The 25,664-nt window shown below is 45.4% G+C and overlaps 1 protein-coding gene across 10 annotated transcripts in view; it reads left to right on the top strand.

Moving 5' to 3' along the window:
* Positions 1-5,256: 5,256 nt before the first annotated feature.
* SMOC2 (SPARC related modular calcium binding 2) overlaps positions 5,257-25,664 on the top strand; it is a 1,415,403-nt gene continuing 1,394,995 nt past the window's right edge. For 8 of the 10 annotated variants that reach the window (XR_011203762.1, XR_011203761.1, XM_069234974.1 and 5 more), the window contains exon 1: positions 5,402-6,172. Coding sequence is in view for 8 of the 10 variants with exons in the window: in XM_069234974.1 (XP_069091075.1) it covers positions 6,080-6,172 (93 nt within the window). In the remaining 2 variants the exon portion in view is untranslated. Of the gene's footprint in view, positions 6,173-25,664 lie in introns of all 10 variants that reach the window. The other 2 variants (XM_069234975.1, XM_069234968.1) reach the window with 2 other exon arrangements.

Raw genomic sequence — 25,664 nt, forward strand, 5'->3', positions numbered from 1 at the left:
GATGAGGTTGGTCTTTGCGACCCCATTGCGAGTTGCAGAAGGTGTCTGAGACACCTTTCTGCATAGCAAATTGCGACTTGCAATTTGCGAGTCGCACTGACTCGCAAATTGCAAGTCGCAATTTGCTTTTTTGCTACATCTGGCCCTAAACACCTGGAACCTTCTCTCCACCGAGTACATCACCTTTACCATGAAATTCATCCTCTCAGGAACTCCCACAGACCCCTGATCGCATCACATTTCCAGTCTCACAAATTAAAGGATCAGCAGAAACTCACCACACTACTCAACACCTTCATCACCATTGCACCGTTCTAGGACACTTAGAAACTAGAAACCGCAGAACCCAGAGTACTCAACACATCCGGCAAATCTCCCTGCTCCATTTCCCAGCTAAGGTACTGGAAATAAATCATCAACAAGCAACTCATGACCAACCTGGAGCAGAACCAGCTACTCGACGACTTCCAATCTGGCTTCCGCAGCAATCCCAGCACTGAGACCACCCTGATTACAGCCATGGTTGACATCCATACCCTCCTCGACTGAGGAGAAACAGTGGCCCTGATCCTCCTTGACCTCTTAGCAGCCTTTGATATCATATCCTACCACACGTCAATCAAGAGATTCCACCACATCGGCATCCAAGGGGATACACTCAGATGAATCATGACTTTCTTCACTGGAAGAACCCAGAAGATTCACCTACCTCCTTTCACCTCTGAACCAAAAGACATCACTTGTGGGGCTCCCAAGAATCATTCCTCAGCCGCACGCTTTTTAATGCATATATAACCCTGCAAGCCAACATCATCAGAGCCCATGGCCTCAAAATAATCTCCTGCACAGACGACACTTAACTCATCCTCTCACTCACCGATGACCCCACCACCACCAAAACCAACTTCTACAGATGCATGAGAAGCATCACTGACTGGATGAAAGAAAACTGCCTGCAGCTAAACATAGATAACACTGAAGCTCTGATCTTCCACAAGAGCAGTAACACACAGAATGACTCCTGGTGGCCTTGAGAACTAGGACCCGCACCCACTCCTTTCAAACATGCCAGAAACCTTGGAATCATCATTAACAGGCTCACCATGGAATCACAGATGAACACCGTCTCCTCCGCCTTCTTCTTCACTCTGCACATGCTATGTAAGATCTTCAAGCGGCTACTCCTGCACATGAGACGCACTTTGATACAGGCCCACATTATAAGTTGACTAGACTACATCAACACCCTCTACATAGGAATCGCCTCACAACTGCTACAAAGACTTCAGACCGTACACAACACTGCAGCCAGACTCATCCTCGACATTTCCCAACAATCCCACATCACACCACACCTCAGGCAACTTCACCAGCTCCCCGTGAGGAAGAGGTGTGTATTCAATCTGCTGACCCATGCACACATTGCTCTACACAATCAAGGATCCACCTACATTAACCACCACCTGAATTTTCACCAACTGTCAAGAAGAATATGCTCTGCTTCCCTATCACTTGTCCACACTCCATGCATCCACCAAAGCAGAAGTGGAGGACATGCCTTCTCCCACATAGAAGCAAAAACCTTAAACAGCAACTCTTAGAGTCTTAGAGGGGCCATCGATAGTTTGGCCCCCTGGTTAAATCGGGCTATAAGCCTGAGAGGACTATTTCCTCCCCTTGGTACACGGAGGAATTAAACAATTTTCAGAGATTGTATAGACACCAGGAAAGGAGGTGGGGGCTCCATCAGAATCCGGAGGAGAGAGCCAAGCTTAGGACTCAGCTAGAGAATTACTAATCAGCAATCAAAAAAGCTAAAACTGAATTTTATACCCATAAAATTATAGAAGAAGATAATGGACCCAGAGAACTCTTTCAGGTGGTCAGTACTCTTCCCTCTCGGCTCCAGCGCTGTAGAACTCTTTTGAGTTCTGCCAAAGGTTTGCTGACTTTTTTGAGAATAAAGTTCTGCAACTCTATGCTAACTTCAAACAGCCACCTATGGAGATGAGGGTAGAAGACTATGGAGCCGTTCTGCTCCAATATCCTTGCCCTAAGCTTACCTGTTTTTTCAATGTTACAGACATCAAAACTCAAAGATCTTCTAAGGGGTCTGAAATCAGGTTCCCCTTTAGATCTGTGTCCTCCTAAGATCTTAAAATTAGTTCCAGATTTGATTTCAACCACCCTTGAACAAGTTTATCAAGAAATGTTGACAAAAGGTCGCTTCCCTCCTGCCTGGAAGGAATCCATTGTTATTACCCTTCCTAAGAAACCGGGCAGGGAACCCACTGATCTAAAAAATCTACGCCCTATATCATTGCTGCCAGCTACAGCTAAAATACTAGAGAAACACCTCAATACTGAGCTGGCTAGTTTCTTTCAGACATGCAGGCTCTTGGACCCGTCTCAACATGGGTTCATAGCACTAAATACGTCTTGGTCTCTTCTGCTGACATGATCCGTAGGAGACTTGATTAGAGGAAAGGTGCCATTCTGGTACTTCTAGATCTCTCCGTGGCATTTGGCATTATATCTCCACAGTTGCAGTTACAACGTCTTTATCAAGCTGGTGTCCGAGATAAGGCACTTGATATTTTAGAGTCTTTCCTGGTTGACAGATCAATCACGGTCAGCTGCGGAGAATTCAGGGCTCGTCCTTTTCAACTTCCCTGCGGGGTTCCACAGTGTTCATCACTTAGCCCCACCTTATTTAATTTATATGTGGCTCCCCTTGACAGACTGATCTGTTCATTTCGATTTCAAGTGGTTTCTTATGCCAATGACACCCAGTTGATTGTACCGGTTAATCAGAACTGGGAGGAGGTGGCAGTTAGATTTCATACATGCATGAACAAAATCAATAATTGGATGAGCAACAATTGGCTGAAATTAAATGGAGAAATGACGGAAATTCTCCTTTTTGGCCTAGATACCAATATATGGGGTGCTCTCTGGTGGCCTAAGTCCTGCAATGAATGTCCTACTCCAAGCTCCATGGTAAGAAACCTCAGCGTTTTGTTTGATAGGACTCTCTCCTACGAACATCAAATTAACAGCGCAATTAAAAGTTGCTATTGGTGCCTGAAAATTTTAAAAGAAAATCTTTCCCTTTATTCAAAGAGAACTTAAAATTCGGTTGACCTTAGCATTAGTGATTTCTAGACTTGACTATTGTAATGGGCTGATGCTTAACATCAAGAAGGTCTCTATTAAGTGACTACAATTGATTCAAAATGCGGCGGATCACTTAATTCTGGAACTACCAAGTTCTGCATCGGCTAGCAGCAGTTTAAGACTGCTGCACTGGTTGCCAGTGGAAAAACTGGTTACTTTTAAAGCACTCTGTCTTACTTGTAAGGCTTTTTATCAGGTAGGCTGTAATTATTTAAGCTCTACTTTACGGCCTTACCAGCCAGGACGTCAGCTTAGATCATCTGCATTGGAAATTATATGTATTCCTTGTTGCCATACGGCCAGATGGGGGGGATAAAGCCTTCTCAGTCACAGCGGCAAGACTCTGGAACTCTCTCCCACTTTCCATCAAGATGGAGGAGATGTACTTCAGTTTTCAAAGGCAGCCTAAAACTTGGTTATTGTCAGATTAGACTAGGCACTCCTTTGCTTGCAACCCTTTCTGTCTTTCCTTGTGCTGTACTCTACTGAGACCCAAGCCTCTGGCAGTTCTTTTCTTTACTCCTATTTTTATTAGATTTCCCCTTTCAATGTTCGCTAGCGCTTCAATGCTACGGCCGGAATGCACTCTATAAATAGCTTACAATACAATACAATGCAATACAATACAATACAATACAACTCCACACATCTCCGGACCATCACCTCTCATCTTTTATTCCGTACAGCCCTCAAGACCTGGCTATTAGAATGAGCCTGGATACCCTTGAGGGTGATTAGTTGCTCTTTAAAAAATCCTATTTGATTGATTGATGCTACTGATGTAAACACACAGGCTGAAATATTGTGCCACCATTCTGCCAACAGATTTAAAAACACTATGGGGGTCATTACAACCCTGGCGGCCGGTGGTAAGGTGGTGGTAACACCACCAACAGGCTGGCGGTGTTCTGCCAGCAATTATGACCGTGGCGCAATAGCCATGGCCATACCGCCGGCCCCTCCAACATACCGCCATGGAACGGCTGGCGGTAAGGGGACTTGGCGTGCCCCTGGGGGCCCCTGCACTGCCCATGCACTTGGCACGGGCAGTGCAGGAGCCTCCAGGCATAGCCCTTTCGCGCATTTCACTGCCCGAATTTCGGGCAGTGAAATGCGCGACGGGTGCTACTGCACCCGCTGCACATCAGCATTGCCGCCGGCTCTATTACGAGCCGGCAGCAATGTTGATGTGACTTTTCCACTGGGCCAGCGGACGGTAACACTGTTACAGTCCGCTGGCCCAGCGGAATTGTCATAATAGGGAGCCAGGAAACCGCCGGCAATGGCGGTATTCTGGCTCCCGCAGCCTCGGCGGTCTTTTTGCAAGACCGCTGCGGTTGTAATGAGGGCCTATCTCTCTTCCCGCAGTACAAAGACAGACTCTTACATGCTGTGCAACGTCTTTAAAAAACATTTTCAAAACCAATAGATTTTGCAGAGCCAAAACCTATAGGCTTTGCCAATGCTTGTTAACTTTGGACTTTGAATAATAGACAAAGAAATAACTAGCTGTGGTGGGCATTACACACAGACAGATAACTAATGCAAGTTACCTACATTCTAAGAGACTGAATAGAGTATAGGTGCTTTTTATCGCACCTGATAAATAACAATACCTCTGAGTACATTATTTATTGAGTGCAATAAGTAACACCTATTACAGGTGGTTGGAAGTAGTAACCAAATGTTGGTGTTTTAAACACCAAAATCTGCAGGGTTCTGAAACTACTACATGTTTTTCTTTCCATTAAATTACAGTTGGGATGATCTGTCTAAATTTAAGGAAGGTTGAAGTATTGAACGCATTGATGATTATTGGATGCATTTAATACATAGCTACTCATAATTAAAACCCGTGCGTACACAGGGTTTACACGGGGTAGGTATCTACGGGCCCACTCGCAATCAGGGCCTAAGAGAAATACTTTCTACAGTTTGCACCGAAATACGTACATTTTTTTCAACCTAGGGTGTACTGGAGCTAGCTGAAGCCGGAACCGTGAAAACAAACACTGAAAGCGAGCATGAAAAGGAAGAAAGGAGCGCCTCCCGAGATGTTGTGACCTTCTTATCTGTTGCATTTTTAACAAGCTGGACACTAGCCGCGATCTCTCCCCTTCTGCTCCTTCTTTCTGGGGAGTTAAGCCGGTGTCAGCGGGTGAATACATCAATCATCGACGGATCAGCAGCTCTGGGGAGGAGAGAAAACTCAGGGGGCCGGGCTGAAGTGAGCCGGGGGAGCAGAGGAGGAGCAGCGAACCGAGAAAAAAACACACTTCCCAGGTCTAGAAATAGGGGAGAAATTGGTTTCTGAAAGTTCACCCGTCCCTTCTGCTGCCTCTCCAGCTTACGCTCTGCAGCCTTAGTTTCTGTACGGACACACACAGGGCGGCATCCCTGTCTGCTGCTGGCAGGGTCACGGCGAAAAACTGGCATCTGTGGGTCTCGCAGCACCTCATCCCCCAGCCACCCCCAGATGACAAAGACACGGGAGTGCAGAGGGCAGGCATAGACTCCAACAGCCTTAGCATCTGATAAGGCAGAAGGGGAGGGGGGTCAAGAGAGAAGCAAAGAGCTCCAGGGTGTCCACTCCACTGCTGCTCTCACAGCACCAGGGAGCTGTCAGATAGATCTGTTTGCAGGGGAGGAACGAGTGCAAGAAACCGTCGCGGACTGTGCCTGGGAAGAGACGGGTGACATCGTTCGGTGGAGCTGCAGAAGAATCCTTGGAGACAGCAAGCTCAGTCACCAGGGGCAGCGGGTATTGTCCAAAATTTTAGAAAACGGGGTGGAAAATTCCGCACACAAACTGAGCTCGGTGGCAGAGTGAAAGGAGAAAGTGGTGCTCCGAATCCCAGCGACGCCTCCAGCGCACCCTGTGAGCAGAGCCGGTTCGTCAGTGATGTCTCCATTGTTGCAGTACTCCCTCCTATTGTTGCTGCTAAACCTTTTCCTGAGCCCTGGAGTGAAGGCACAGAAACTATCCGCCATCACGGTAAGAGCTGTTGTGTATATGGGGGCGGGGGGGGGGGGGGGGGGGATTTTCCCTTCTTGCAGATCTCATGCGTATGTTAGCAGGACTTGCAGTTTTGCGCGCCCATAGTAGCCACCGATTCTTCCCCTGTCCTTGCTCAAATAGCTCTGGTATTTCAGATGAATGCAAACACAATATAGGTTCAGATCGAGTTACTGTATCCGGTATTTTCTTTTTGGCACACGGTCATCTTTGAAAGTATGTGAAACATCGCGAGGGTGGGTGGCATGGGATGTGCACAGCATGCAGAGACACGTCTGTAAGGGTGACAGCCTGAGTTACTTATCACCGCTTTCTTCACTTCTGTCAGTGAAAGTATGCAGGTTCATATTTGTGTTATCAATTTTGAATTATGCAGCATAGTAGTATATCCTAGTTACATTTTACAAAAACCTTCACTTTATTTGAGCTGATAAGGCCAGAGTCTATCCTCAGTCACTGTGACTAGGAGGGCTATTTGGTCTCATTAAGTGGGACACCCATGGTGAATAACTGCTCCTCTCCCGCCCTCAATAAACACCAGTTCGGGACAGAAACTGGTAATATTGGGCTTTAGATAACAGTAGATCCGAGACGTCCGCTCTGTAGCACCAGCATCGGTTCAACACATGATAAAGAGATGGACAAAAAAGGTGTTCTAATGGACATGCCAGGTGGGGACATGCATCCATCTCTATAACGCTTGTAAAATAGATGTTTATTATGGTGCTAGCAGAGCCCCCTGGTCATAGTGAAAGAGGTTGTTACGGAGGAAGGCGCAGTGTTTAACTGGAGCCGTGGTTGTAGGTGGGGCCCACATGCTCTTTCTTGGGAACCGGGGCTTATTTTTAATCATCAGAGCGAGAAAGAGAAAAAACAGCAAAAGAGGAAATCAGGAGGAAGTCAAAGACGGTAGAAAAATGGCAAATGAGAAAAAGCAGGGGTGACAAATTAACCTACAACGGTGGCATGGACAGAAAGAATATGTAGTCGATGAACAGCCGAATGAGCTGAAAAAAATTGTAGACAGCATGATTTTCACTAACCCCGGCGTTACGATACCTGCATGGCTCTTAGAAAAATGTTAGCCCTGGCACTTATTCTTTCACAAATCAAGCACTGTCGAGACTCCGTCACATTGGCAGTACACATAGCACTCCAGGGCGTATATACTCTCGTGGAGGATATACGTGTGTTTTGTTCGGACGTTCATGCAATAAATAGTTTTCCCCATTGCAGGCACTAGGAATTGCGCACTCACAAGGCTCCTTTTTAAAGGGATGATGCGTTCACTGATATTTTGTGTGCGAGGTTAGGGATGAGGTGGTGTTGCAGTTCCACAGCCAGGGCAAATACTGTTCAACTTTGAATACTGCAGACGCCCTCACTTCCATCAGCAGTAGTAGTGTGCAAATGTGTAGATGGGCAGCAGTCTTGGTGGGTCCCTAGGCAGATTAGAGGCCTAAACAGTGCAGTTTAGGAAGGATACACAGAGCATGCCAAAGCCTAGGGGTGGTGCTACTGTCATGTACATTTTACTGGTGGGTTATATAGCACAGTCGTAGTACTGAGACCCAACTCCTTCTGTTTGTGTGTAAAACCAAACAACGCACTGTAACAACTCTAACATACACTCTGATGGAAGTAAAGACCAGTATATACATAATTTGATTTTCAACGTCCACTCGCAGGAGACCTATTTATTTATTCAGGAGCGATAATCATTCTGAAGTAAGTGTCTTTTAGACTTTAAATGCAGCGGGTACTGGACCTTTTCATGGGTAGTCTCACCTCGCTACCATTTTTGTCTGGCCTGAGAATGCAGTGTCTTGTTCCGGGGTATGTCTCACAAGGCAAGCAGGGTACAGGATTCCCATATTCCACAAAAGATTACGAACAGCCGAGTTTGAAAAACCCATGGAGTTTATTGCTAAGTGGTAATGCTGGGGAGGTCTTACCAGATATTGCACTTTCATCATTAATGGGGAGCAGACAGGCGATACACACTGCTTTCTGTAGTTTTAGGGACAGGTGATTTCATCTGTTTTCGACACTGGATTGTGGTGAATCTTTGACTTTATCCTGAGGAAGACCACACTTGAGTAATCTACTGACTAGGAGTTAAAACGTCTACATTTTTTGGAATGGACTGCCATGATATGTGTTAAATAAAAATTAGATGGAAATTTACACAATAATTCTGCCTAGGTAACATATATAGATAGTGAAGGAGGCCATCATACATTTCAAGTGTATCTGAGATATTTCCAACCTTTGTTTCAATATTGTCACCACTACTTCTGCATTTAACACTATTGCTTTTGAGCATCTTGATCGTTTAAGGCGCTCACGACAACATCCAACATTATGAGTGCATAATGACATGACAACTTTATTAAATTATAAAACTGTGGACATTCGCAATTTTTCGAATTCACACGATTGTTTTTCATAATGAGATGTGAACTATAGCTTCTTTTTGTGTTAAATAATGTGCCTTCTGCTCCGTGTACTCTGGAATCTTGGAAGGGTCATTTGGTCATTGGCTAGCCAGTGATGTTTAAAGTGCAGCCTCAAATAGTAATGTGTCCAGCAGCCGTTTGCTAATTTCCAGTGACTCCACCTGGTCCGAAGACCCAAAGTGGCGTCGTTGAGCGGAAACAGAGTGTGCGGGGCTCCTCGCCGTGAGGTACCATAGCTAGGAAATGTCTGCCCAGGGCAGCAGAACACTCGCTCAGCCCCACACAGGCAGTTGAAGCTGTTGAGTTAGAGGGAGGGTACACCTTCTTGTCTGATTGAAGCGCTAGAACTCGTCTCTCTTGAAGTTAATGGTTGCCCAGCTCTCCGGGGACATACTCATATTATGATCAATGATCGGATGTGTAATTTAAAACTGGATACCACTAGTCCTTCAGCAGGAGCGGAAGGGGAAGGGAAGAAACAGGGTTTTACTGGCCCATCAGCCACAAAAAGCGATGCAAGTATGGAGTCCAGTGGCGTAACAAAGGCCACCGCAGCCCCCGCGTGCAGGAGGCCCCCGAGCCCCAACTGGGCTCCCGCAGCACAGTACATCGGCCTGAGGCCACCTGATTGAGTTCTGAAAGAGGGGCCCTTCATCTAATGTGCTGGGAGGCCCCTTCAAGTTTCGTTAAGCCACTGAGGGGTTCTGACAGGTCAATGTGTGGGCTGTTTATTTTTACTGTTCGTGGGCCTGTTTTATGGTTTGCTGGCCCGAGCTTTACTGTTGATTTCTCTAATATTAAAACAAACGTCTGCGGCTAGCTCAAATCCAAGCAGTTTTCCATACTACGCATAACAATTACACAGCATGTCTTTACACGATCGAAACGAACCCAGTTTTCGAACATGAAGGACACATTTTAGCTATCTGATTCACTAATGGGAACCACATTTTATTTTATTTTATTGCCCGGGCTTATTTTCTGTCCACTTCCGACCTGGGAAGAAGAGATAGGCCCTGGAGACGTTTTACTTTGTCATATTGCATTCTTTCCTCAAGGAGGACTGCACCTCGTTCTACCAACTTTCATAAACACCCTTTGCCAAACGTTTACAGATTCACAGTTTTATTTAACAATTTTAAACAGGGTTGTTGGTTTCTGGTGGTGTTACAAGCTCCATGTTTCCCAGTGACATAGGGCCGTTACCCTAGACCATAATTGAAAGATAAATGGGCTCCCGTCTTCTGGTTTTGGTAGTAAAAACAACTATAATTCTAGACCAGTCAGCCTCTCACATCTATGGGCATAGCTCTCACTGGACTTCTGTATTATTAATAGCCGTCTTCAGGTTTTTTTTTATAATGGAGACAGAAACAGAGGCCAGTGATGGCGCATATCACCACGGCCTTTCCCTCTGACAGGATGCCACGTGCTGGCAGGCCCCTCGATTTACCGAGTGCTGTGCTACCACTGAGGCTGGCTTTAAGGCTGTGCGAATGGTGCCCACCCCACTGGGCAGTACATTTGGGGAGGGGGGGGGGGGGGGAGGTGTTTACTGTGTTTTGAAATCTTTTATGGGTTTAAAAGCACATGCTGAAGAGTTAATTAAAGATAATTGACCAGGTAGCACTTGTAAGCGGTCCAAAAAATCTCAAGCAGTGGAAGTAATTGATTATCTTTTTCTTCTTCAATGTAGATTTTCTTAAAAACACACAAAATACAGCCAACACATTTCGTTCTGAAGAGATATTCTTCTGGGCAAAAGTGTTCCAATAAAATCTACAATAATCATTTTTGTATAACTCGAACAACATAACACGTTGGCTGTATCATATGTGTTTTATGAAAATCTACATTAAAGAAGAACAAGAAAATAAACTATTACTATTTGCACGTAATTGTTTTTGGACTGCGTATGGAGTGTTACCTGGTTCATTTTCTTTAGTTATCTCTGCTTCAAGAAGCATGTATTTTGCAACTGGTACTGTTTAGGTTGTGCACTCATACAGCCTGATTCACAGAGGTAAACTTACACTTTTGTGTAGGTTTATAATTGGTTGTGATTCACAAAGGGATTTACGAGTGGTATATGTATGAGTGCGGAAACTTCGCATATTACAAGCATTTGCAATGCAATGGGTTTCGCGTTTGCTCGAGTTAGAGCTATTAGCATTGTAAATTAATAACTGGACTTTTTTCGCCACACAAACTGAAAATAAAAAGTAGAACACTGGACATAAGTGAGCCAATTCAAAGCTCAGCCGCGAGCGTGAAGAAGAGACACAAAATGAAAAAGAAGCCTGCTTGCAGTCGAAGCTATTGCCAAGCGTGCAATTATCTATGTAACATGGTCGGTCACCAAGGTGGTAATAAAGCTGCCCTTAGGAGGGACAAACGTAATGCATTTACCAATGGAAATAAAAGATTTTTGAAAGGCAAGCCCATGAATAAGTGATAGTAATGGGTGTGTGGTGGGTGTGGCTGTAGGAAAGTAAACTCTTTTTGGCATGTTATCCCCTATTTCTGCCTGATGTCAGTGTGTTTGACTGTGTCACTGGGACCCTGCTAACCAGGACCCCAGTGCTTATGCTCTCTCTCCTTTCAATTTTGTTACTGCATACTGGTAACCCAGTATTTCATCCCAGATTGGCATACTGGTCACCCCTTATAAGTCCCTGGTATATGGTACTTAGGTACCCAGGGCATTGGGGTTCCAGGGGATCCCTATGGGCTGCAGCACACCAGGTCACTTATAAGTCACCTATATGTTAGGCCTTCCAACCCTAAAGGCTAGGTGCAAAGTAATTGTGTGTGAGGGCACCCTTGCACTAGCAGAGATGCCCCCACATCATCCAGGACCAATTTCCCGGACTTCGTGAGTGCGGGGACGCCATTTTACGCATGCACTAGACATAGATCAATACCTATGTCCAGCTGCACAATGGTAACTCCAAATATGGCCATGTAAGGTGTCTAACATCTTGGAATTATACCCCAATACTGATTCTAACATTGGTTGTATAATTCCACGCACTTTGGGGGCTCCACAGTGGACCCCCAGTACTGCCATACCAGCTTTCCGAGGTTTTCCAGGCAGCCTCAGCTGCGGTCACCTTACAGACAGGTTTCTGACCTCCTGTTGCTCAAGCAGCACGAGCCCAGGAAGGCAGAACAAAGCTTTTCCTTTGGGAGAGGGGTTTTACACCCTCTCCCTTTGGAAATATGTGTTACAGGGATGGGGTGAGTAGCCTCCCAGAGCCTCTGAAAATGCTTTAAAGGGTACAGATGGTACCCTCTTTGCATAATCCGATCTACACCGGTTCAGGGAACCCCAGTCCCTGCTCTGGTGTAAAACTGGACAAAGGAAAGAGGAGTGACCACTCCCCTGTCCATCACCACCCCAGGGGTGGTGCCCAGAGACCCTCTAGAGTGTCCCTGGGTTTTGTCATCTTGGATTCCAAGGTGGTGGGACACTCTGGGAGCATCTGTTTGGCCAGTGCCAGTAGGTGACGTCAGAGCCCTCCCCTGATAGGTGCTTACCTGTGTAGCTGGCCAATCCCCCTTTCAGGCTTATTTAGGGTCTCTCTTCTGGGTGTTACCTCAGATTCAGATTGCAAGACTCCAGCATGAATCCTCTGCATCCTTTACTTCACCTTGTACCAACAAAACTGCATCTGGACCCTCCAGGAACTTTACAAGCTGCAAAAAAGAAGCCAAGATGACTTCCGCAACATTGCATCTTCAGCTCCTGCCAGCAACTGCAACAGTTTCCAGGTTGTGCATCCTCAGAGTGCAGCCAGACTTCAGCCAGTATCAGAAGAACAAAGGTATCTCCCTTGAAGTGAAGGAGTCACTTCCCTGCTTCAGCAGCCACCCCTCTGAAGCGATGACCGGTGGCGAGGGTCCCCTCTCCTGACGAAGTGCGTCGATCCAGCAACATGGGTGGTGGACTGAAGTGGTGCCGACGGTCCTAAGGTTCAGCTGTCCACAGTTGGTGGAGGTAAGAGCTTGCCTCCCCACTCAAGACAGTACCCCCGTGCACTGCATGTTTTGCAGTTACCAAGGCGTGTGTGCGACCTTGCATGAAGTTCTTCATGCACAGCACAGCTCTGGCCTCCAGCACTCCTTCCTGTGACGCACAGCTTCCTGAGTGGTTCACCGGCGTCGTGGGATCTCCTTGTGTAGTGCTGCATGGGCCTCCATTGGCACCTTCTCTATCCCTGTGCTGTGAGACTCCTGTGCACGCTGCGTGGTCTTCTGAGGGCTCTCTGAGTTGCTGAGAGCCCCCTCTGTTTCACTCTCCTGGGTAGAGGCCACCAGGTCCCTACTGGTCCCGGGCAGTGCCATTTTCTGCTAACCACTGCTTTGCGTGTTCCAAGGCTTGTTGGCAGAATCCAGTGATGCAAACCAGACTGCAATCATCCATCCAGCATGGGGCATCATCTGCACCAATCAGGAACTCACATCTGTCTTCTTGGGTGCAGTACTGACTGTTCTTCTTCAACGGTGGTTCTTCATTTGCACCTTCATTCGGGTTAGCAGGGGCTTATGTTCTCCCTGGACTCTTCAGTGCTTCTTGGACTTGGTCACCTTCTTCCACAGGTCTTCAGGTCCAGGAATCCATCACTGGTGTCTTGCAGTCTCTTCTGGTTCTTGCATAATCTTTTATAACGTGTTCTTGTGTGTTCTAGGAAACTTATTCCTGCTTTCCTGGGCTCTGTGGTGGGTTCTATTACTTACCTTTGGTGGTTTCTTACACTCCCAGCGCCCCTCTACACACTACACTTGCCTGGGTGGGAAACTGACTTTTGCATTCCACTATTTTAGTAAATGGTTTGTGTTCCCCCTAGGTACATCTCTAACTATTGTGATTGTCACTACTTGCACTGTTTTTGAACTGTTTTTTACAGCTATTACTGTATTCTAGTGTATATACTATGTATATTACTTACCTCCTAAGGAAGTATAGTTTCTAAGGTATTTTTGGCATTTGGGTCACCGAAATAAAGCACCTTTATTTTTGTAACACTATTTTCTTTCATGTGTGTAAGTACTGTGTGACTACAGTGTATTGCATGAGCTTTGCATGTCTCATAGATAAGCCTTGGCTGCTCAGCTACAACTACCCCTAGACAGCTTGGCTTGTAGACACTGACTACATTTCACTAATAAGGGATAACTGGACCTGGTATAAGGTGTAAGTACCTTTGGTACCCATTACAAACCAGGCCAGCCTTCTACAGTTGCCAACACGTCAGAAAAGTAGTGCTTGCACACTGGTATGCTTGACCTAAAAAAGGGAGGTTTTTATATGTGTGGAGACTCAAAACTCGTATATAGATACTACTCATAAATCCTTTGTGAATAGCAAACAATTGTAAACGTACACAAAATTATATGTTTACTTTTGTGAATCAGGCCCTTTATTACTGGGGTACGGATTGGAAATGCTGTTGTTATTTTCTGCCTAGCTGCTTTGAGAATTGCACGTGCTGCAGAATTCCTTGTGTGGCTAGCAATTTTCAAGCAACAATAGAAATGTTAAGATACCTCTGCCTGACCTAAAATGTAGCACAAAGGGTTAAAATGTCTGTTGCAAATAATGTGTACCTTGAAGATCACAGAATTGTATTTTATGTAGACAGCTCTGTGAGTTACTGCTTTTGCCAAAGAGATAGTTTTGATAGTTGCATTTCTTATTGAGTAAGAACCCTAATGCAGCACAGTGAGCTATCAACTGTCATCAAAGAGATGCATGCAAACTGAAAGATACAGTCTTTCATAATCCTAATTTTGCTAAAAGGGTTAATTCGGATGGAAATACATTCTTATTAGTAAAGCTAAACCCAACCACTATTTTGCATTTTAAATCCTGAGTTTGTGGTTCTCTAGACAAGGCACTCTTAAAATATACTCCTGATCAGTATGGATGATGTGTGACTCCTACACCTTGTAGCCCTCATTGTCTAAGGTAACATACTCTGATTTACACACTTATGATTCATTGTCTCTGTAGAATATGTGTGTGATGTTGAGTGCTTTGACACCATACACTGGTATGAGTAGCACTATAAAACAGTTTAGATACATTTGAGAGAGAGGCACTGGAGACATAAAGGGCACCTTTGAAAGGGTTTAGTGAGGGTATCTGTGGAGAAGGAGGTCTCTGAGGGTGTCAACAAACATTGTCGCACCAGGAACCACAAGTGCTAAAGCTGGCCCTGCTCCCACTGGCTATCAATTTCTAAGTCAGAAGGAGGCTTTCCTCCTACCTGGCTTTAAATTAGTGGAAACACCCAGCCTGTGGAGCTGCCCACGTCCCTTTCTGCACTTCTCTGCATTGCTCACAGACGTCTGGGGAGCATTTCTCCATTCCCTTCGTGGCACTGAAACCAATACCTGCAGTGCGTCTCAGAGTTTTTTCATATTTGCCCAAACTGAGGAGTTGTGCAGTAGAGGCACAAGGGTCTACTTAAGTGTCCAAGCTACCTAGCTCTGAAATACCGGTCACTTCAGAAAACAGACGCCTGTAAAAAGTTTACAGCCAATTGCTTTGTGGATGGTTGGGGGGAACGGGAGAGACACACATTGTTTTGTTTATTGTCCATTTAATAAGACTTCTGAACTGTACATTAATAACACTGACATCAGAACACAAAGGCTACTGTAGAAAAGCATTGGTAAAGCCACTAGGTCTCACCCATACAACAGCTTTTGGGTTTATCTTGCCATGTTCTACATCAGTGTGGATACTGTCCCGCATGGCTAAACGTTAGTGGTGTGGAGTGTTGTGGTGTGTGGGAGTAGGGTGTTGTAGAGTAGAGTAGAGGGAGTAGAGTGTCTTCATTGGAATTTATGGAGTGAGGTGGATTGGATTGGAGAGGGCTGGATTTGAGTAGGGTGGAATGTGGTGGATTTTACTGAAGTGGGGTGGACTGGACTGCAGTGGGTTGTATTGGATTGGAAGGATTGGAGTGTTGTGGATTGGGTTTCGGTGAGGTGGATTGGAGTGGGCTAGGTTTGATTAGTGTGGGTTGGATTGGATTGCTGTGGGTTGGATTAGGTGGTTTGCAGTGGGGTAGATTTGGGTGGACTGCACAGGAGTGGGGCGGATTAAGGTTGACTGTATTGGACTAGAGTGGGGTGGGTTAAGGTGAACTGGACTGGAGTGGAATGGTTAGGATTGGAGTGGAGTGGATTGGAATGGACTGAACTGGGGTAGTGTGGATTGGATTGGGGTAGAGTGGAGTGGATTGGAGTAGAGTGAAGGGGTGTGGATGGAGTGGGCTGGGGTGGACTGGAATAGAGTGGGGTGGATTAAAGTATAGTGAGTAGGATTAGATTAGAGTGGGGTGGTTGTATAGGAGTATGGTGGGGTAAATTGGAGTAGAGAAGGGTGATGTGGATTTGGGCGGGGTAGAGAAAATGGGGTGAACTAGATTGGAGTGGGGTGGATTGAGAATGGGTGGGGTAGAGGTAGGCAAAAGATCTTCCTCCTTCAGTGGTTTTCCAGATGCATGGGATGGTGGCTAGTGCCTGCTGGGCAGAGTGGAGGGGTCTGGCAGGGTTATAGAAAGCGATGCAATGATTCAGGTAGGCCGGGCCAGTGTTGTGAAGGGCCTTGTAGGTGTGGGTGAGTATAGTGGGGTGGTTTAGATTGAGTGGGTGAAGTGGATTGGGGTGGATTCGACTGAGGTGAACTGGATTAGGGTGGGGTGGATTGTAGTTGGGTGAGGTGGATTGAAGTGGAATAGATTTTTTGGAATGGACTGGATTTGAGTAGGGTGGATTGTGGTAGATTGGACTAGATTGGGGTGGGCTGGACTGGAGTCGGTTGGATTCGATTGGAGTGGGGTGGATTAAATTGAGTGGGGTGGATTGGACTAGGATGGAGTGGATTGGTGTGGGATGAATTATATTGGTGTGGGTTGGATTAAGGTGGTTTGGAGTGGGGTGGATTGGACAGGAGTGGGGTGGATTAAGGTGGACTGTATTGGACTAGATTGGGGTGGGTTAAGGTGAATTGGATTGGAGTGGGGTGGTATGGATTGGATTGGATTGGAGAGGGGTGAACTGAACTGGGGTGGTGTGGATTGGATTGGGATGGAGTGGAGTGTGGTGGATTGAAGTAGAGTGAAGTTGTGTGGATTTGAGGAATGAGGTGGGTTGGGGTGGAGTGAGGTGGATTAAAATTGACTGGGTACTATTGGATTAGAGTTCAGTGGGTTGGAGTACAGTAGGGTGGACTGTGGTAGAGTGGGGTGAGGTAGATTCGGGTGGGGTGGAATGGATGGGGTGGACTAGATTAGAGTGGGGTTGATTGAAATAGGATGGGGTGTTTTGGAGTGGGACGGTTTGGATTGGTGTGGGGTGGCTTGGATTATGGTGATGTGAGTTGGGGTGTGGTACGGTGGATTGGATTGAGGTGGAATGCACTAAGGTGTGGTGGATGGGACTGGAGTGGGGTGAGTTGGAATGAGTGAGTTGGGTTGGATTGGAGTGGGGTGGGGTGGAGTGTAATGGGGTAGAGAGGAATGGAGGGAGGTGGATTGGATTGAGTGGTTTAGATTGGATGGAGTGGATTGGATTGGGGTGGGGTTGATTGGACTGGAAGGGGATGAATTGGATTGGAGTGGGGTAGAATAGATTGGTGTTGAGTGGGGTGGCTTGGATTGGTGTTGAGTGGCTTGGATTGGATTGAAGTGAGGTAGATTAAGGTTTTGTGGGGTGGATTGAACTGAAGTGGAGTGAGTTAAGGTGAACTGGATTGGACGGGGTGGATTAAGGTTGATTGCAGTGGTATGGACTAGGGTGAGGTGGGTGTATTGGGTTTGATTGGATTGGAGTGGGTTAGATTGGGGTGGGTTGGACTAGAATGGGTTGGATTGGAGTGGGGTGGGTTGGGTTGGCTTGTAATGTGGTGGTTTTGAGTGGTATGGGCTGGATTGGAGTGGGGTGGGTTAGACTGGGGTGGGGTAAGGGAAACTGGAGTTTGCTGGATTGTGGAAGACTGGAATGGTCTGGATCGTGGTGGATTGGACTGGTGTTGGGGTATATTGTGATACATTGAAGTGGGGTGAATTGGGATGGAGTGTGGTGAACTGGGATGGAGTGGGGTGGATTGGGTTGGGGTGAAGTGGGCTTGATTGGAGCGGGCAGTCTGGAGTGGGATGGACGAGAGTGGGGCAGGTTGTTTTGGATTGGGGTTGGGCAGATTGTTTTGGATTGAAGTGGGCAGATTGTTTTGTTTGCAGTGGAGCAGATTGGCATAGGGAAGATTGTTTTGTATTGGAGTAGGACAGATGTATTTGGGATTGGGGTGGGGCAGATATTTTTGGGTTTGAGTGGGGCAGACTGGAGTGGGGCAGTTTACTGTGGATTGGAGTTGGGCAGATTGTTCTGGTGTGGAATGGGGCAGATTGTTGTGGATTGGAGTGGGTCAGATTGTTATAGATTGGAGTGCAGCGAAGTGTTTTGGATTGGAGTGGGGCAGATAGTTTTGGATTGGAGTGGGGGAGATTGTTTTGGATTGGGTGGGGAAGATTGTAGTATGTTGGGTTGTGAGTATTGGAGAGGAGCAGATTGGATTGGAGTGGGGTGGATTGGGGCATATTGCACAATTAGGTATTAAAGCATCATTTTGAAAATTACAGATAAGAAAGAAACAATGTTGCTTTGCAATATTGAGAATAAGAAAATAGTCATCTTTTGAGAACAGCGCTCATGAGCAAAAACAAAACAAAACATAAGTGCAAAGTGAAAAAAGACGATTTATCAAAATAAATAAAAAAAGACTATAGAAAATACAACATTGCAATTTTGTTTGTCCTGCTGGGCATGTTTCTGCCAGTACACATTATGTTTGCAAGGAGCTAAAAGTTAATAAAATAAAACAAGAGTGCAAAGTGAGAAAAGAAAACGTGGCAAAATAAAGAAAAAGTTAACTATAGAAAATACAATTTAGCAATTTTGTTTGTCCTGCTGGGCATGTTTTTGCCAGTCACAAGGCTTCTGTGTGCAGGGCAGTAGACGTTAAAAGAAGAAAACAGTACCTCACTCACGTTGGGAGTAGCGGACGGCACAGATTGAGTGGAATCTCTCAGCTCGGTCCCTGCTCCAGGGAGAGGAACGGAAATGATGATTTGCCAGCTGTAACCAATTACGAGGCTATAAGGAAGATGTGGATTGGAGGTACCTTGCATCTCATTAAGGCAAGGCAGATTTCCACTTCCAAAAAATGACTTTAACTCCATAAATTTGGCGCTAGCCGGGTCTAGCACCAAAGTATAAATATGGAGTTAGTTTTGCACCGAATTAGAGTTTAAAAAAATGACACTAATTTAGTGCAAACAGAGTATAAATATGCCCCTGACGCTAATCTGGTTAGAGTCATTTATTTTGACTCTAACCTGCCTAACGTCATTTTTTTTACGCTAGTCTACCCTTTGCACTGGCTTGTACCATTCCATAAATATGGTGCCCAGCTGGTGCTAAAAAATGGTGCAAGCCGGTGCAAAACGTTTTGGTGCAAAACTGCGTTAGTGCAGTTTTGCACCAAAAAGTATAAATAAGGCCCTAAGTCCCTGCAGTGTTTAACTTTCTGTCACACTCTGAAAATTTGTATTGAATTGTACCATGGATTCATACCTCTGACTAAGTTGCAAAGTGCTCCGACATACATCAGGTTTTCAGCGCTCTCTCAGACTGCATGGTTAATAGCATGCTGAAAATAGTTAAGAGTATACTGAAGGTGGTGTGTGATAAGCAGGAGGCTGGAAGACATACTCCAACATGGTATCTGAAACGTTTCTGCACAAAAGATGACGTGGAGTGTGTGAGAATAGATGGAGGCACACATACCTACTGTTGTAGAGGGAGGGGGTCAGTCAGTCTCTTTAAATTGAGACCGTCGCATTACATGTGCATACCGGATTTAGGGGATCACACCCAGCTCTACAGTTGCATTTTGCAAAGCTAAACAAGCACAGACACTAATGCTTCTACGATATTTTTTGTACTCTATAAAATACAATCTTAATCGTGAATCTCCACAATTCCATGTCATGAAACTGATGACTCATGCTTTGTCAACAAAAGACTTTCAGAGCTGATTCTCCAAAACCCTCACAGTTTCTATCCCGCCTCAGGGGTTGAATAGCAGGATGGCACCTCACTAAGATAGTTCGCAAATCACAGGACACCCCTTTCTATACGTCCCTCACTCTCGCCTCTAGATCCAGGTGAAGGAATCACAACTACAATACTAGGTAATCCTCGGAGAAGGAACATTATATGTGAGTAATAATATGTATTGTGGAATGGACAATGTGCTTCAACTACCTCATTTACAAATAATGTACTTTATATTTACCCATGATAGCCAATCAATAATGGTCGATTTAAGTTTGTTTGTGCAGATGATAATAGGAGCAGGTGCTCATCTCTTATAAGCCTTGACACGCCCCTAATGGAAATAGCTGGGGGAAGGATTTGTGGGTATTTACTGGCTCAACAAAAAGGGCGGGATAGAGCACCAGAAATGTTATCTTAAAAGACTTAATGCAATCTACAGTCATCAGTATGGATTGTTTCATAACGTCCTGACCACTACTGTGTTAAAACACCGGATGCAAGTTTACGGTATGTCTTACTGAAACATTGAAAAACAAACAAAAAAAATTCTAAATAACATACGATTTTCTCAAAGTCCAAGCATTAAAATGCGTCCTCGCTCAAGATATGGTATGATTCACTACACGGTACAACTGGTGTTGGTAGTAAGGTTTATTCAAAATAGGGTGTGTTACCATTAAGTGTTTATGAGTAGTCCAAGACAACAATGCAGGAATAGTAAGTGAGCATCTTTGTATGGTCGCAGTAATATCAAGTTAGGATGAGTTTGCATTATGCAAAGGTGCTTGGCCCGGGGCTAGAGCATGAGAGTTATCAATGAACATAAGTGCATGGTAACAAACAGTAAAATGTTGTAGACATATCTGATTGTATAAAAACGTGCACTCCTTAGTTGGAGTATGGGTTAATCGCACTGTGAGCACAACCTGTAGTACACATATATTGGACTGATACCAATGGATGCACAATCTTAGCTTTACGGCACAATATCATTTGTAATACTGTGCGGAATTGGGTTGTTGGTTGAAGGGAGTGGGTGGGTCTCAAGGAACAACCTCAACCCTTGTCAGGGTGAACCACAAACAATCATTAAATTAACCTATGCTTAACGCTCTGATCGCTTGACACAAAAGCAGTTGGCTTAATTTAGAGGTAATATGTAAATCATTTATGTACTACTTAAACAGCAATGAAGTGAAAACAACACACAAGAAAAATCCCACAACAAGGAAGAAAAATAAGAATGTATTAAGTAATAATATATCAGAGTTAATAATTCATAAATTATGTGACACCAAAACCATAATAATCCAAAAAGTAGAACCAGAGATATGTAGTTTCAAAGATTTAAAGTAGGTTTCACAAAGTGCCACTGGTACTTATCTGTTAGTGCAAGAATGGTTAAAAGTCACAAGCTCAGGCTGACCGCAATGGAGTGGGGTCGGAAACAGGGACCAGGGGCCAGATGTAGCTAAAAAGCAATTTGCGACTTGCAAATTGCGAGTCCCTGCGACTCGCAATTTGCAAGTCGCAAATTGCTATGCAGTACGGTGTCTCAGACACCGACTGCAACTCGCAATGGGGTCGCAATGACCCACCTCATGAATATTCATGAGGTGGGTCGCAAATTGAGGCCCCATTGCGAGTATAGGCACTCGCTAACATGGAGGCCTGCTGACGTCAGCAGACCTCCATGTTAGCGACTTGCTTTTAAATAAAGCAGTCGTTTTTTTTTTAAATGTAGCCCGTTTTCCCTAAGGGAAAACAAGCTGCATTTCAAAAAAATCCGAAACCTTTTGTTTCGGTTTTTTCAGGGCAGGGAGTGGTCCCTTGGACCACTCCCTGCCCTGAAAAAATGTTTTGGGGTCCAGTCTCAAACTGGAAAGGGTCCCATGGGGACCCCTTCCAATTTGCGAGTGGGTTACCATCCACTTGAAGTGGATGGTAACTGCGACTCCATTTTGCAAATGGAGTTGCATACCACTGCGACTCGCAAATAGGAAGGGAACACCCCTTCCTATTTGCGATTCGGAAATGCATTTTGCGAGTCGGTAACGACTCGCAAAATGCATTTCTGCATAGGAAACACGCATTTGCGAGTCGCAAACAGCAGATTTTGCCGTTTGCGACTCGCAAAATGTTTCCTACATCTGGCCCCAGGTTAGTCCCACTGAAAAGTCACCTTCTCAAAGTCTGGTGCGAAGAGTCCAGTTCGCAGTGGAGGAGGCTGCGAGAAACAGGGACATTGTAGTGGGTGGTTGTCGCTGTAGCACAAAGATCCTGTCGGGTGTTGCAGACAGTCATTGCAGGAGCTACGCATTGGTGGTCACTGCAGGTTGTCGATGCTGTAGCATGAATTGCAGATCTTGCGTTGCTGGTTGTCACTGGCAGTCACTATAGCGCGAAGAGTCAGGTTCACCAGAGCTTCGTGCTGGCGGCAGGCAAGGTAGCAAGATCTTGGCACGAATAGGTCAGTTTGTGGTGGTGAACAGCCTAAAAGCTCAACATTTCTCTTTTCCTTCCAGAAGAAGCTAAGCTGGTGACACACAAAGGGTCCTGGTCATTGGAGACACCTCTGGGGGGATCAAGAACTCCAGTAGAGGCCAGGTGGGCTTAGGTAGGTCCAGTTGCACCCAGGTAGGTCCAGTGCCACAGGTCAGCTAGGTAGTTGCAGAGAGGCTCTGGAGCTTGTTAGGTCCCTGTAGCTCGGAACGGGAGATCGGTCAGCTGACCCTTGGAGTCACTTTCATCTGGCATGAAGGGAGCAGGTTTAGTGTTCTTTCTCAGACAGCAAAACAGGCCTCCGGCAGGTCCAGTTGCAGATCCAGGCAGGTCCAGTGCAGCATCTCAGCTGTGCAGTCTTTCTTCTGTAGTGTCCGTGGGCCCAGGGGTGCCATGAAGAGTGGGTCTCTGGAACCTAATTTTATACCTGGTGCCAACTTTGAAGTGCAATAAACTTCTGGAGGTTTCCTCTACAGTAGTCTCTGGACTTTCCTGCCTCTCTGCCCTGGTCCCAGGATGTTTGGTGGCACAATAGGCTAGTGTCAAATTCTTTCTGTATGCACTGAGGCAGTGTCTTTAAAGTGCAAGTGGGGCAGTGCACCGTTCCACCTCCTCATCCCGCCTGAATGGCCCATCCAGCCAACATACAGTTCCCCTATTGTAACAGAAACATGTAGTAGGCACCAAATGATTGGGACAAGAAAATACCAACTTTATAAAAGTGGTATTTTCAGAATTGTGACTTAAAATCCAACTATTCAATTAAAGAGGATTTTAAATTACAACTCTTTGGACACCAAAAGTGAGATTTCTACTTGCTCCCAGACAATAGTTATCATATTAAATGTAATAAAGTAAACCAGTGTTATCCTATGAGAGAGGTAAACATCGCATTAGTGAAAAATATATTTGTGAGTATTGACTATCAGGACATGTAAAATATAAAAGTACATGTCCAGCGTTTTAAATACAATACACCCTGTCCTAGGGCTGTTTAGGGCCTACGTTAGGGATGACTTATTTGTAATAAAAAGGGAGTTTTAGTCTTGCCAAAGGGGTTTATTTGCCAAGTGTATATAGCTTCTCAAGACTGTACATAGGCAGCACTGGTAAACTTGAGAAATGTTAATAGGGGCTACTTATGTAGGTGGCACAATAAGTGCTGTAGGCCCAATAGTAGAATTTAATTTATAGGCCCCAGGTACATGTAGTGCCACTTTACTAGGAACTTATAAGTAAATTCAACGTGACAATTGAGTGTAAGCTAATTTTACCATCCTTAGAGGAGAGAGAACACATGTACTGGCTTGCAGTAGTAAAGTGCAGAGTCCTAAAGCCAACACAAACAAATTCAGCACAGCAGGAGGGGTGAAGGCAGAAAGGTTGGGGGACTACCACCCAAGGGTGTTAGTCTACATTGTCCCCCACCAGCTGAAGGTAGGGAGAGGGAGAACTACCCACCTTCATTGGAGTTCTCATCACTAAGGCCACCAGCATTGGAGCGATCAGTCACAGGGAAGTGTTTCACCATAAAGTCTATTCCCTGTAAGAGAACTGACCAACTTAACAGTTTGGGATTCTCACCCCTCATCTTCACGAACCACTTGAGAGGTCCGTTGTTTTTCTGAACCCATAAATAAGACACAAACAAGTATGGTCTCAGCTTCTTCAGTGCCTAGACCACCACAAAGGCTTCCCTTTCTATGGCACTCTATGTGTAGTAGCCTTCCGCTGATTAAGGCTCCAGGTTGACCTAAGCCCTCTTCATTTAGCTGTGAGAGCTTTGGCCTGCTATGTCATGATCTGAGGCATTTTTTGTGGACTATGAATTCCTTAGAGAAGTTGGGCTTCTTAAGAACTGGTGCTATGCACATGGCCTCTTTCAAGTGCTGTACGCTTTTTGGCACAGCTCTGTCCAGATCACCTTCTTTGGCTGCTTTTTAGAAGTCTGTGTCTTACTAGGGTTCCCAAGCCAGGATGGTCTGAATTGTGGGTTGCAGGGGATGCACTCTGACTTGGTGACCCAAGTAGACAACCAGAACTCTGCCCTATCTGTCACTTACTGGCCTTGATAGTTAGACCTGACTACAGAGCCTGAAGCACTGCCCAGAGGTGTTCAGGTGGTCCGACCTAACTAGAGCTGAAAACCATAATGTAGGTAGCGGTGAAGTTCTCCAACACAGGCAGGATTTGTTAACCAGCCTCTGGAATGTGGCAGAGCCATTCTTTAACCCAAAGGGCATCACCCTGAAGGGGAAGTGACTCTCTATGTTGGGGAACGTAGGCCTCTCCTTGGCTTTCTCAGTTAAGGCAATCTGCCAGTACCCTGTTGTCAAATTGCAGTACTTAGGAACTTGGCAGCTCCAAACTGATCAATGTGCTCATCAGCTCGGGGACTGGGTGATTGTCAGTTTTGGTTACTGAATTGAGCCCTCTATAATCCACATAGAACTGGAGTTCTGGCATAGTGCCCAGTGGGGAGGCCTTGGGTACCAGTACCACTGGGCTGGACCAAGGGCTGTTGGACTGCTCAAACACACCTAACTCCAGCAATTCAGACGCCTCTTCCTTCATGTTGACCATCACTGTTTTAGGCAGGCTGTACATCTTATTCCTGTACCAATGTTGAAGTTGGAAATTAAGTTACCGGTTGAGGGGGTGGAAACCACAATCTCTGTCAGGGTGAGAGTCAAGCAAACCCCAAATTAATCTGTGCTTAACCCTTGGATAGCTTATCAGAAAGCAGTAGGCTTAACTTGTGGTTCGAGTATCTTGAATTTTCAGCTGCAGCTTCTCATGATTTGGATTCAGGACTATTTCTTCTTGCTGCCTCTGATGCTTTTGCACTGTAACAGTCCTTCACTCAAATCACTGCTTGGAAACTGAACTTTAGGCTCTTCAGGGTCTTTATCAGAACTTTCACTGACCTGAAATTTATAATTCCATGTCTTTGTTCATGTATTTCTTCACCAGTTCCAAACATTCCACCCCGCTGTGGATCAATGCCGCAACTTGAGCTTGGGTATGATCACTACTCGCTTGTGTGTGACTTTGTGATGTCTCAGCTGATTCAGTAGTTGTCTCTACCACTTCATCTGCGGCTCACATTCTATTTATGTGAGCACTGTGTGTCCACTATGAAATTCCAGCACATTTTACAGCAGTGTTCATTGTCAAAATCACCAGGAAAGGCCATACTACCACTAAACTGTTTTCCCTGACATGTTTTCAGATCACTATCCAGTCTTGTGGTTTGAGGTTTTGACATGAAATTTATCTTGCTTCTTCTGTTTCCGCATTCACTTGTTGATAAACAGAGTTCACTATATCAGCCAGAACTTTGGATTAACCCTATATGATGTAATCAGTTATTGAAA

The sequence above is a fragment of the Pleurodeles waltl genome, chromosome 5 (genome assembly GCF_031143425.1).
Source record: "Pleurodeles waltl isolate 20211129_DDA chromosome 5, aPleWal1.hap1.20221129, whole genome shotgun sequence".
Taxonomy (NCBI): domain Eukaryota; kingdom Metazoa; phylum Chordata; class Amphibia; order Caudata; family Salamandridae; genus Pleurodeles; species Pleurodeles waltl.